General features: G+C 40.8%; 1 protein-coding gene across 2 annotated transcripts in view; it reads right to left on the bottom strand.

The window, feature by feature from the left end:
• Window positions 1-2,408: 2,408 nt before the first annotated feature.
• RARS2 (arginyl-tRNA synthetase 2, mitochondrial) overlaps window positions 2,409-11,623 on the bottom strand; it is a 61,239-nt gene continuing 52,024 nt past the window's right edge. For both annotated transcript variants that reach the window (XM_007528709.2, XM_060205497.1), the window contains 5 exons: window positions 11,443-11,552; window positions 9,873-9,968; window positions 8,194-8,268; window positions 4,626-4,689; window positions 2,409-3,107 (listed from right to left, as the gene is read on the bottom strand). In XM_007528709.2, coding sequence (XP_007528771.1) covers window positions 3,021-3,107; window positions 4,626-4,689; window positions 8,194-8,268; window positions 9,873-9,968; window positions 11,443-11,552 — 432 coding nt within the window. In that variant the 3' untranslated portion in view covers window positions 2,409-3,020. The remainder of the gene's footprint in view (window positions 3,108-4,625; window positions 4,690-8,193; window positions 8,269-9,872; window positions 9,969-11,442; window positions 11,553-11,623) is intronic.

The following is an 11,623-nucleotide window of genomic DNA, read 5'->3' as shown; positions in this document are numbered from 1 at the left end:
ATTGTGTCATGACTTTTCTAGCAACCCAGTTGTAAATATGACATTAAGATAATACAAAAACAGGTGTTCGCAGCTTTTGCTCTCTGACATCAGCACTGCATCTCAGTCACCTAGTCCAGCCAAAAGGAAGAGGTGAGATGCATAAGGAGATATGTACACCATGGCTTGTATACAGCAGACAGCCTGCAGATCAACTGGTAGTAAACCCCCAAGAAAGCAACAGGATACAGGAGCCAGTCTGTGGCACACCTGGTTAAGCTCACACATAGTGCACAAGGACCTGTGTGCAAACCCTTGCCCCCCACCTGTAGGGAGAAAGCTTCAACAGTGGTGAAGCAGTGCTGCACGTATCTCTCTGTCTCTTTTCCTCCCCCTTCCCTCTCAATTTCTCTATCCAATAATAAAAACAATAAATGTTTAAAAGAGAGAGAAAGAACAACTGGCTACAAAAGTGTCTCACAATCTCACAAGAGTGTGTCCTCTATTGGAGGGGGTGAAGAAACCTCACTCTTAGGTCTGGTAAATAGCACTCTGTGATAGATATTATTGAAAGTCCACTTAACTTCTGTATTTCAAACTTCCTTTCTATTATCAGGTATGGAAAATTTTCATCTGACTTCAAAAATAGACTGCAGCTTTCAGAGCACAGCTACTAGGGCTTTGAAGGGGGCAAGTAAGGCCTATCTAGTTGGCTTTTATAAGAACAACCAATGCCAAATGTGTTGTTGCCAGCGGGTTACCAAAAGACCCCCAGCAAACACAAGCTATATTCTCTGGGAGCGATTGGTTGTCATCTTTATTGAAAAAAATGCTAATTCTGGTCTCTCTAAATTTATCTAAAACTAGCCATAACTATACGAAGTTTGAGATTTTTCTCTCATCAACTCTATCATTAGATTATCATAGTTATAAAAATAGTTGTTTTGGCGGATGAAACCTCAAGCCAGAATTTAAACTATGCTCCTTTAGCTCCTCTTAACTGCAGTGAGTTTTAAAAGGTTTAATGTAGTTTCGTAAAACTGTTTAATACTGACTGACTATGAAGAAATTCAGATAATTATTTTGAAGGGTAAAGATTTTAAGTGTTAGACTCCTAAGCATTTGGTCCTGAATTTAATCTTGGGCATTCTCTCTCTCTAACAAATAAACATTTTAAAAAGGATTTAAAAGTTGATAGATCATTCAATAAATACAGATTCTGGATATGTATATAACACTTTATATATATATATATATATATAATTTTAAAGGTATATTTGCTAATGTGGCAAGAGTAAACAGAACTTCACTCTGGATCTTGTCCACTAAGATTGGCACTCAAACCAAGTTACATCAAAGGACATTTAAAGCTGATATTCGGAAATCGGGCAGTAGCGCAGTGGGTTAAGCACATGCGGCGCAAAGTGCAAGGATGGCATAAGGATCCCGGTTCCAGCCCCCAGCTCCCCACCTGCAGAGGAGTTGCTTCACAGGTGGTGAAACAGGTCTGCAGGTGTCTATCTTTCTCTCCCACCCCCATCATCCCCTCCTCTCTCCATTTCTCTCTGTCCTATTTAACAATGACGACATCAATAACAACAAAAACTACAACAACAATGAAAAACAAGGGCAACAAAAAGGAAAATATAAAAATTTTTTTAAAACTGATACTCTGCATTTTAAAATTTTTTTCTAAATTATTTATTTATTGGACAGAGAAAGAAATTGATAACTAAAAGGGAGATAGGGAGAAAGAATGAGAAACACCTGCTGCACTGCTTCACTTCTTGTGAAGCTTCCCCCATTAGGAGGGGAGAGGGGCCTTAAACCCAGGTACTTGTGTATCACAGCGACATGTTCAAGTAGGTGTGCCACTGCCAGGTCCCCCTTTTCGCTCTTTTAAAAAAAAATCTATTTTATTGGGGGGTGGGGATTTGGAAAATAGCTCACCTAGTAGAAGGCATCCTTTTCTATGTGAACACATGGGGTTGAGCTCCCAGTTGCCATAGGGGAGCACCAGTCAAAGGGAAAGTAGTACTGTGGTGTCTCTCCCTGTCTCTCATACTCTATTTGGAAAAAAAAAAGTCTGCTGGAAAAAGTAGAATCACACATATAAAAGCCCAATGGTAGAAAATAAAAAAGACCCTCCCCAAAAAAGTCTTGGCTTAGCATGTAAGTCCTGTACTCTACCACTGAATTATCTCCCTGGCTAAAGGAGGAGTTTAAATTCTGTTCCTAAACAGCAAAATATATAACAATAAATAAAATTCATTTATTATTTAAAATACTATTTTTATGAATATCCAAAGCAATAAAACAACTTTTCAAAATGTTATTATGAGTTTTTCCAATAATTATTTGCTTACTTATATTCTAGTTATAATACACTTTAATTATTTAATAGAATTAGCTATCTTAAATACAGTGAATATAGTAATTAATATTTATTAACAATATTGATGACTTTGTATTTTGAGAAAACACAGAATTATAAATAAACATAAAATCAAGCTGTGTGTCTTACTATCCAAGGTCTTGCTCTTTAGATTTCATTTGAAAATAACATTTAGAATCAAAGGTTGTACAGTGAGACTGCTACAGATTTCAGAGCATTTTTTTTACATTCAGGAAATATATTTTCCTTTTCTTCCATTTTATCTAATGTAAATACAGCTCCCTTTCACCTTCTGCACCTCATAAAGAATTTTGGTCTATACTTCCAGAAGGATAAAGAATAGGGAAACTTCCAAAGGAGGGGATGGGGCACAAAACTCTGGTGGTGGGAACTGTATGGAATTGTACCCCTGTTACCTTACAATCTTGTTAATCATTATAAAATCACTAATAAAAATAAAAGTGAGTGTCTAGCAAACAAGGTTGATTAATAGAAGACTGTCAGTGTGTCATGTTAATTGCATTTTGCAATTGACAGCAGTCAATGACAGTGTTTATTATATTCTTTAAGTTAAAATACAGACATTTCATATGGGAGCTATATTTACATTAAATAAAATGAAAAAAAAAACCATTTTAATAAGAAGTTACATCCTACATACAGGTGTTATTCCGAGAAGTTTCATTCCGTTGGCTAGGACAGAACAGATAGCTTTGAAAAGATGTAGTCTGGCCTACAGAATAAACAAAAAGAATGATAAAATATTTAATTCAGTAACAGACTAACTGTAAGAATACAAATACAATTACAACATTCTAGTTTAAAGCAGAGAAAGTAGCTCAAAGGATTTGAGCTAGGATTTGCTGCAGAAAAACAAAACTCCCAGCAACTCTTAAGAGTAATACTGGTAGCCAAGAGCTGTGGGTGGAGTGGTAATGATGGCATCTAGTGCACCTTCAGATAAGGTGAAGTTATTCTAACACCTTTTGTGTAAAGTATAGGATGTTGTTCTTACTCTAGTATGCTGGGAAGTATTGAAACATTGTTAGAATACAATTCTAATTGCTACGTTAGTCTATACATACATGACAGAAGTTGATTAATAAAATGGTTTTTTAAAAAAATTTTTAATTATCTATTTATTTATTGGATAGTCAGAAATCGAGCGGAAGGGAGAGACAGAGAGGGGAAGAGAGAGAAAGACACCTGCAACCCTGCTTTACCACTCACAAAGCTTTCCCCTTGCAGGTGGGGACCAGGGGCTTGAACCTGGGTCTTGTGAATTGCAACATGTGTGCTCAACCAGTTGTGCCACCACCCAGCCCCCAAATGCTATTTTTGAAATATTTAAAATACTTAGTGGGGCCAGGTGGTGGCATGCCCAGCAGAACACATGTTACAGTTCACAAAGACATGGGTTTAAGCCTCAGACCCCCAGCTGCAGGCAGAGGGGGGAGCTTCAGGAGTGGTGAAGCAGTTAATGCAGGTGTCTCTTCCTCTTTTTCCCTATCTCCCCCTTCTCATTTTCTGTTCCTATTTAAAGGGGGGGGGGGGCCATCAGGAGTGTTGGATTCATTGTGTAGGTACCAAGTCCCAGCAACAATCCTAGTGGCAGTAGAAAAAAAAAAAAGGGAGTCGGACGGTAGCACAGCAGGTTAAGCACACATGGCGCAAAGCACAAAGACTGGCATAAGGATTCCGGTTCGAGGCCCCAGCTCCCCACCTGCAGGGGAGTCACTTCACAAGTGGTGAAGCAGGTCTGCAGGTGTTTTTTTCTCTCCCCATCTCTGTCTTCCCCTCCTCTCTCCATTTCTTTCTGTCCTATCAAACAATGACATCTGTAACAACAATAATAACTACAATAATAAAACAACAAGGGCAACAAAAGGGGAATAAATAAATATTAAGGGGAGTCGGGCGGGAGCACAGCAGGGTAAGCACACGTGGTGCAAAGCACAAGGACCGGAGTAAGGATCCCAGTTCGAGCCCCTGGCTCCCCACCTGCAGGGAAGTTGCTTCACAAGCACTGAAGCAGGTCTGCAGGTGTCTGTTTTTCTCTCCCCCTCTTCTCTCCATTTCTCTCTGTTCCATCCAACAACGGCAACATCAATAACAACAGCAATAATAAAAGCAAGGGCAACAAAAGGGAAAATAAATATAATAAAATAAAAGTTTAAAATAAATAAATATTAAAAAAGTAGTTAATGTGAAAATGCTAAAGATTATACAGAAGACATTCAATGTAACATACCCCAGCCACATCAGGAGGACTGTCTTTTATGTGTAGTGTTTTGTGTGCCACAGCCGCAAGATGACTAAAATGGGAAGAGAGAAATCATGGTTAGGATAAGTGATATTTTCTGTAGTATTATATAAGCTACCTATATGTAGCTTCCAGGGTTATCACTAGGGCTTGGTGCCTGCACTATAAATCCACTACTCCACTGCTCCTGGTGGCCATTCCTCCCCCCCCCCCATTTTATTGGATGGGACAGAGAGAAATTGAGAGGGGAGGGGAGATGGAGAGAGACAGAGAAAGATAGGCACCTGCAGACCTCCTTCATCCCTTGTGAAGCAAAACCTCCGCAGGTGGGGAGCCCCGGATCCTTGCACAGGGCCTTGCGCTTCATACTATGTGCACTTAACTTGGTGTGCCACTGCCCAACCCCTGTAAGCTATATATGTAACTATACTCTTACAACTTAAAGAAATCAAAGCGTAAAGCCATTAGAAGATGTATCTATATCTAAAATTGAAAATGGAAGTCAGAATTTACTGCTTTCTAGAATAGACAAAATAAGATGTACTAAATTCAAGAAGCTTTAGCTTTTGGTCTACTATCAGAGCAAGTTAAGATTGTGATTTCATTGTTAGTTTTGTAAGTGGAGGGGTTTCCTTTCTACTGATAATTCTTCAGTTCGGCATCATTTCAGTTGAAAGGTATACTAGATCTTGATGGAGTGGAAATGGAGACTAGATATCCTTCCATTCTGTACACAAACTACCATTTTCTTTGCAGCATCTTTTCTGTTTAGGTATGGCATTGAAGAGAACAATATACATTTAATACAAATTTCTAGTTTCTTTGCCTTTGTATGTCTAAGTAGAATTTAAAGGGGGACTGTTTTTACCTTCATCTGGAAAAGAACTATAACAAGCATAATTAAGAAAATAGTCCTGTAGCCCAGGAGGTGGAGCAAGGGTTACAGTGTTGAACATAAGGTCCAGAGTCATCCCTGGCATCACATATGCCGGAGTGATGCTCTAGTTTCCTCTCCTTCCTCTTTCATGTAAATAAATAAATAAATAAAATACTTTTGAAAAAGAAGAAAAGCCTTCTGGGAAGATAGAGATCTTGCTGTAGACAAGTAGCCTGGGGTGTGTGTATGTCAGTTGAGCACACATGTTCCCATGCACAAGGATCTGAGTTCAAACCTTACTCTCCACCTACAAGGGGGAAGCTTCACCTGTATTGAAGTCCATAGGTTTTTCTCCTCCTTTCTCCCATACTATCTCTCCTTGACCTTTCATCTCTACCTTACCAAATAGAAACGGGGGAAAAAAGTAGCCAAGTTAACCCTAAAGCTTATTAAAAAAGCTCCTCATGGGGCGCGCGCGCTTCCACACTACGATCATCATCTCTGGCATTATGCTATTCCACTGCAGAATACTGTGCCCCAGTATGGTTCCGTAGCCCCCATGTCCACTTGGTCGATTCCAAATTATATTCCTCCATGAGGATAATTTCTGGAACCATCCGTTCCATCCCGGTTCCATGGCTGCCAGTTCTTAGCAACATCGCCCCGCCAGATATTCGTCGGGATGTGGCATCATCTAAGTTCATTTCCCACGTCTACGCTAGACCGGACCTGCCAATATACGTGGATATCTTCACCCACCCTGTCCAACGCTTGACGTCTCGTCACTCAATCTGGTCCCCTACGCCTACACTGAACTTCTCTGTTCCAGACTCTTGGAAACAGAGTTGGCAGTCAGCTGAGGTAAAGAACAAACACCTCATCACAGACCCCTGCAAGCGTCAACCCGGCTTTGACCTAGCACATTATGACTGGGCCCTCCTCAATCACTATCGAACAGGCCATGGCCGGTGCGCCGCTATGTTCCATCGCTGGGGAGCCAGAGACGACCCGAACTGCCCCTGCGGCTCCAGACAGACTATGACCCACATAGTCAACGACTGCCACCTCTCTAGATTCAAAGTAGGTCTCGAAACTTTACATCAGGCTCAACCTGACGCTGTTGACTGGCTACGGAAGAAGGGCAAACGCTAGAAGAAGAAGAATTAAAAAATTAAAAATTAAAAGCTATTCTGGGGAATTCGGTGGTAGTGCAGCGGGTTAAGCGCACATGGCACAAAGCACAAGGACCGGCCTAAGGATCCCAATTCAAGCAGCTTCCCACCTGCAGGGGAGTCGCTTCACAGGTGGTGAAGCAGGTCTGCAGATGTCTATTTTTCTCTCCCCTTCCTCTCTCCATTTCTCTGTCCTGTCCAACAATGACGACATCAATAACAACAACAAGGGCAACAAAAGGGAATAAATAAATATTAAGAAAAAAAGCTATTCTGAAGTTTCTGTCAATGTCTTATTGATATATCTCCCAATTTTTTACTTTGTGAGCTTAACCCGGTGTGCCTCTGCTCGGCCCTCAATCTCCTATTAGAGTAGACCTTAGCTGACTTTTCTGTGTTTCTACTTAAAATCCTTAATGCCTTCCTACATGGCCAAACAAAAATACCAAAGCAGAACAAAAAACACCCTGTACAAGCTTCATTTCTCACCGTATAGAACTATGCTTGCAGCTTTTTTTTTTTTTTAATCTTTTCCTTGCTCAACTCTGGGCTTTTTCCTTTACTACTATCATTTTGCTTTTCCTGATTAACATCTAACTCCTTTACTCTGAGAAGCTCTTGGATCCCTCAAGACTAGGTTTCTTCACCCATTCTATCATCACTCATAAACTACATTCTAACCATTGAAAGTGAAGCTGTTCACATTTACTAAACTATAGTGAACATGAATGCATGGATGGGTAAAGATTAACTGCTAAACTGTAAAGGTGAGCAGGAGTTCTTATAACTTAAAACACAATTTTATTTATTTTAATATTTTAAAAAATATTTATTCCCTTTTGTTTCCCTTTTTTATTGTAGTTACTGATGTCATTGTTGTTGGATAGGACAGAGAGAAATCAAGAGAGGGGGGAAGACAGAGAGGGGGAGAGAAAGATAGACACCTGCAGACCTGCTTCACCGCCTGTGAAGTGACTCCCCTGCAGGTGGGGAGCCAGGGGCTCGAACTGGGATCCTTACACTGGTCCTTGCACTTTGCGCCACGTGCACTCAACCCGCTGCGCTACCATCCGACTCCCAAAACACATAATTTTTAAGGTTAAGAGGTCTGTTTATAGGAAACTTTAAAAAAAAATTTTTTTTTAATATTTATTTTATTTATTCCCTTTTGTTGCCCTTGTTTTATTGTTGTAGTTATTATTGTTGTTGTCGTTGTTGGATAGGACAGAGAGAAATGGAGAGAGGAGGGGAAGACAGAGAGGAGGAGAGAAACATAAACACCTGCAGACCTGCTTCACCTCCTGTGAAGCGACTCCCCTGCAGGTGGGGAGCTGGGGTTCGAACCGGGATCTATCCTTATGCCGGTCCTTGTGCTTTGCGCCACCTGCGCTTAACCCGCTGCGCTACAGCCCGACTCCCTATAGGAAACTTTTATATGAAAGAAAAGTCCCCTATCAGATCAGGTCTCAAATGCCATTTAAAAATTTAAAACTAGCAGACAAAGTACCTCAGAGTTAGAAGGTAACTGACAATATGTTTGGGTTGAAGGTCCTGAGATGATCTATAAAGCACTTCATCAAACCTAAAAGAAAGATGACAAAAGCAATTGTCAGGGGAAGACTCCACTCATCTTACATTAAAAATTTAAGACAAAGACTTTGGAAATAAGGTAGACTTAAGATCATTTAAGAATAGAATATAATGAATGAATCCTGGAATCCCACCTCCCCAGAGCCCTACCCCACTAGGGAAAGATAGAAAAAGGCTGGAAGTATGGATAGACCTGTGGACAACCATGTCCAGTGGAGAAGCAATTACATAAGCCAGACCTCCCACCTACACCCCATAAAGATCTTTGGCCATACTCCCAGAGGAATAAAGAACAGGGAAACTTCTAATGGAGAGGATGGGATGTGGAACTCTGGTGGGGGGCATTGTATGTAATTGTACCCCTCTTATCCCACAATCTTGTCAATCATTAAATCACTAAAAAAAATAAAATAAAAAATAGAACATAATGGAAAGAATTCTTGTGTCCACCTGAATATAAAGTCACATTTTTCTCTTGAAAATTCCTTAATGGTAGGTACTTTCTAAATCATCTTGTCTTTTACATCTAGCCCAGAGCAAGGACTTAAAACTTGGCTGTTGAACTATAAGTACATAGCCTCTAGCCATGTTTAGGAGTGAATATATTCTTTAAAAAATTAGCAGGGGGCTGGGCGGTAGCACAGCATTTTAAGCACACATGATGCAATGAACAAGGACTGGTTCAAGGATCCTGGTTTGAGCCTCCAGTTTCCTACCTGCGAGGGGGGGGGGATGCCACTTCACAGGTGGTGAAGCAGGTCTGCATGTGTCTGTCTTTCTCCCTCTCTGTCTTCCCCTCCTCTCAATTTCTCTCTGTCCTGTCCAATAATAACAACCACCACCACAAAAAGGGCAACAAAATGGGGAAAATGGCCTCCAGGAGCAGTGGATTCATGGTGTAGGCACCAAGCCTAGCAGTAACCCTGGTGGCAAAAAAAAAAAAAAAAAAAGAAAAAATTAGCAGTGTCTACCTGCAATGTCAAAAGATCTAGTTGTCTTGCTTTTCCTCACAAATCACTGATATGTGATTAAACTAACTCCAGATCTCTAGAATCATTGATCATTGTGTGACAATCAAAACTACTATGCTGAGCACTCATATTCCATTTAGAAAATACTCTCTTAGGGCAAGTCAAGCCTCACCAACAATGCTTGTAAGGGCTCAAAGATGTGTCTTACTCACTGTGGGGACATCATGTAGATATATATTTGAGGCTATAAACTGAAATCAAGAAGAAATGAAGAACTTGTGGCCTCAGTGAAGCAGCACAAAAGTATGGATTGTCCTTCACTTAATACAGAGTAAGTTCTCCAAAACTAAAATGTTTTCACCAGGCTTTGCATTCTCACACCATATAACCTTGAGGATGTTAGACACTTATCAGCAGTGATAATATTTTTAGGCCCTAAGGTTTAATCTAATGCATGTTCTCTGTTTGCTTTCAAAGACGATCACTTTTTGGTTGTATCTTTAGAAAAGCACTATCTAGAGGCAGGGGGCAGACTAGTCAGTGGCCTATTCACTCCAGTGGTCAAGAAACTGCGTTGTCATTCACCAAATAGAAGTTGATGTGATAATACTAGGAGACTTCAGACCTGAGAAGATGCTGGAGAACTGAAATAGACTCTGGCTCTTGCAAGCAAGCAGTGTTGAAATCATCGAGATAACCACATCCAAATGTCTCTTCCAAACTGTTATCAAAAGTTCAAAAACAATTAACAATTAAATAAATATCCAAAGACAGAGTTGCAAATCATGAGCACTAACTTATAATGCAGTCATGTTCTCTTTAATATGGGCCTAGAACCTGAAGTTAACCTAGTGCTTCAATGGTCTCTAGTTGCTTTTTAACCAGGACATGCTCAGTACTGGCTTATGGTGATACTGGAGATTGAACTTGGGACCTTTGCTGCCTCAGGGATGAAACTCTTTGCATAACTGCTATGCCATCTCCCCTCAATTGTCTCTAAATGTATTTCAAAATGGAGTATGTCCTTTGGCGGGGTTACTCTGAAGACTAAGATAATAGAAAACAATGCATTTCATAAACATTTTTTTAAAAAACATGCTAACCGAATCTGTTATACTGCACTAAAGTAAAACTGGGATGGAGGGGAGGGTTCAGGTCCCAGAACATGATGGAGGACCTAGCAGGGGTTGAATTGTTATGTGGAAAACTGACAAGTGTTATGTACAAACGATTGTATTTTACTGTTGACAGTAAACCACTAATCCCCCCCAACATGTGCGCGTGCGCACACACACATACACACACACACACTCCTCAAACATAACAGAAGCTCCACTGTACGTAATTAGTTTTAGAGGAGCCTCAGCAGTTCCTTTGGTCTTAGAAAAATAATAACTATGCTGAACATCCTGAAAAGACCAGAGTTCACCCAAACCTTTTTTCTTTTTTGCCACCAGGGTTATCACTGGGGCTCAGTGCCAACACTAGTAATATACCAATCCTGGTGGCCGTTTTTCCTCCCCTCCCTTCTTTCTTTTTTTGTTTTATTTTTTTTATATTAATTTATTTTTTCCCTTTTGTTGCCCTTGTTGTTTTATTGTTGTAGTTGTTGTTGTTGGATAGGACAAAGAGAAATGGAGAGAGGGAGGGGAAGACAGAGAGGAGGAGAGAAAGACACCTGCAGACCTGCTTCACTGCCTGTGAAGCGACTCCCCTACAGGAGGGGAGCCGGGGTTCGAACCAGGATCCTTATGCCGGTCTTTGTGCTTTGCGCCACCTGCGCTTAGCCCGCTGCACTACAGCCCGACTCCCTCCTTCCTTCTCTTTGTCTCCCTTCCTTCCTTCCATTTAACCAGAGCACTGCTTGGTTCTGGCTTATGGTGGTGCGGGGGATTGAACCTGGGACTCTGAAGCCACAGACATATCTCTTTGTATAACCATTATGCTATCTACCCCTCCACACTCTCTTTTTTTTTCTTTTTTTTTTCTTTCTATTTTACTTGATAGGACAGAAATAAACTGAGAGGAGACGGAGAGAAAATTAGATACCTGCAAGCCTGATTCACTGTTTGTGAAGTTTTCACCTTGCAGGTTAGGAGTGTGGGCTCAAACCAAGTCCTTGAGTATGGTAACATGCACTCCACCAAGTAAGCCACCACCTACCCAGCTTGTCACCCAAGTTTTCAGTTTCTCACCTATGCAGGCGGGCATGTGTGTACTGCAAGAAGACTCCTGTGTCCCCACGACTTTGGAAAACTCGATCCCAGCTGAACTGATAATCAGATAACAATAAACCTTTGAAGTCCTAGAATGATAAGATAAGCCTTTAGCCCTGGGACTTGTTCTAATGAAGAGGGGGATTGGGGGGGAAGCCTC

This window comes from Erinaceus europaeus, chromosome 13, assembly GCF_950295315.1.
Source record: "Erinaceus europaeus chromosome 13, mEriEur2.1, whole genome shotgun sequence".
In the NCBI taxonomy this organism is placed as follows: Eukaryota; Metazoa; Chordata; class Mammalia; order Eulipotyphla; family Erinaceidae; genus Erinaceus; species Erinaceus europaeus.
Note: the sequence above shows the minus strand (reverse complement) of the source record. Positions and strands in the feature narration are given on the sequence as shown.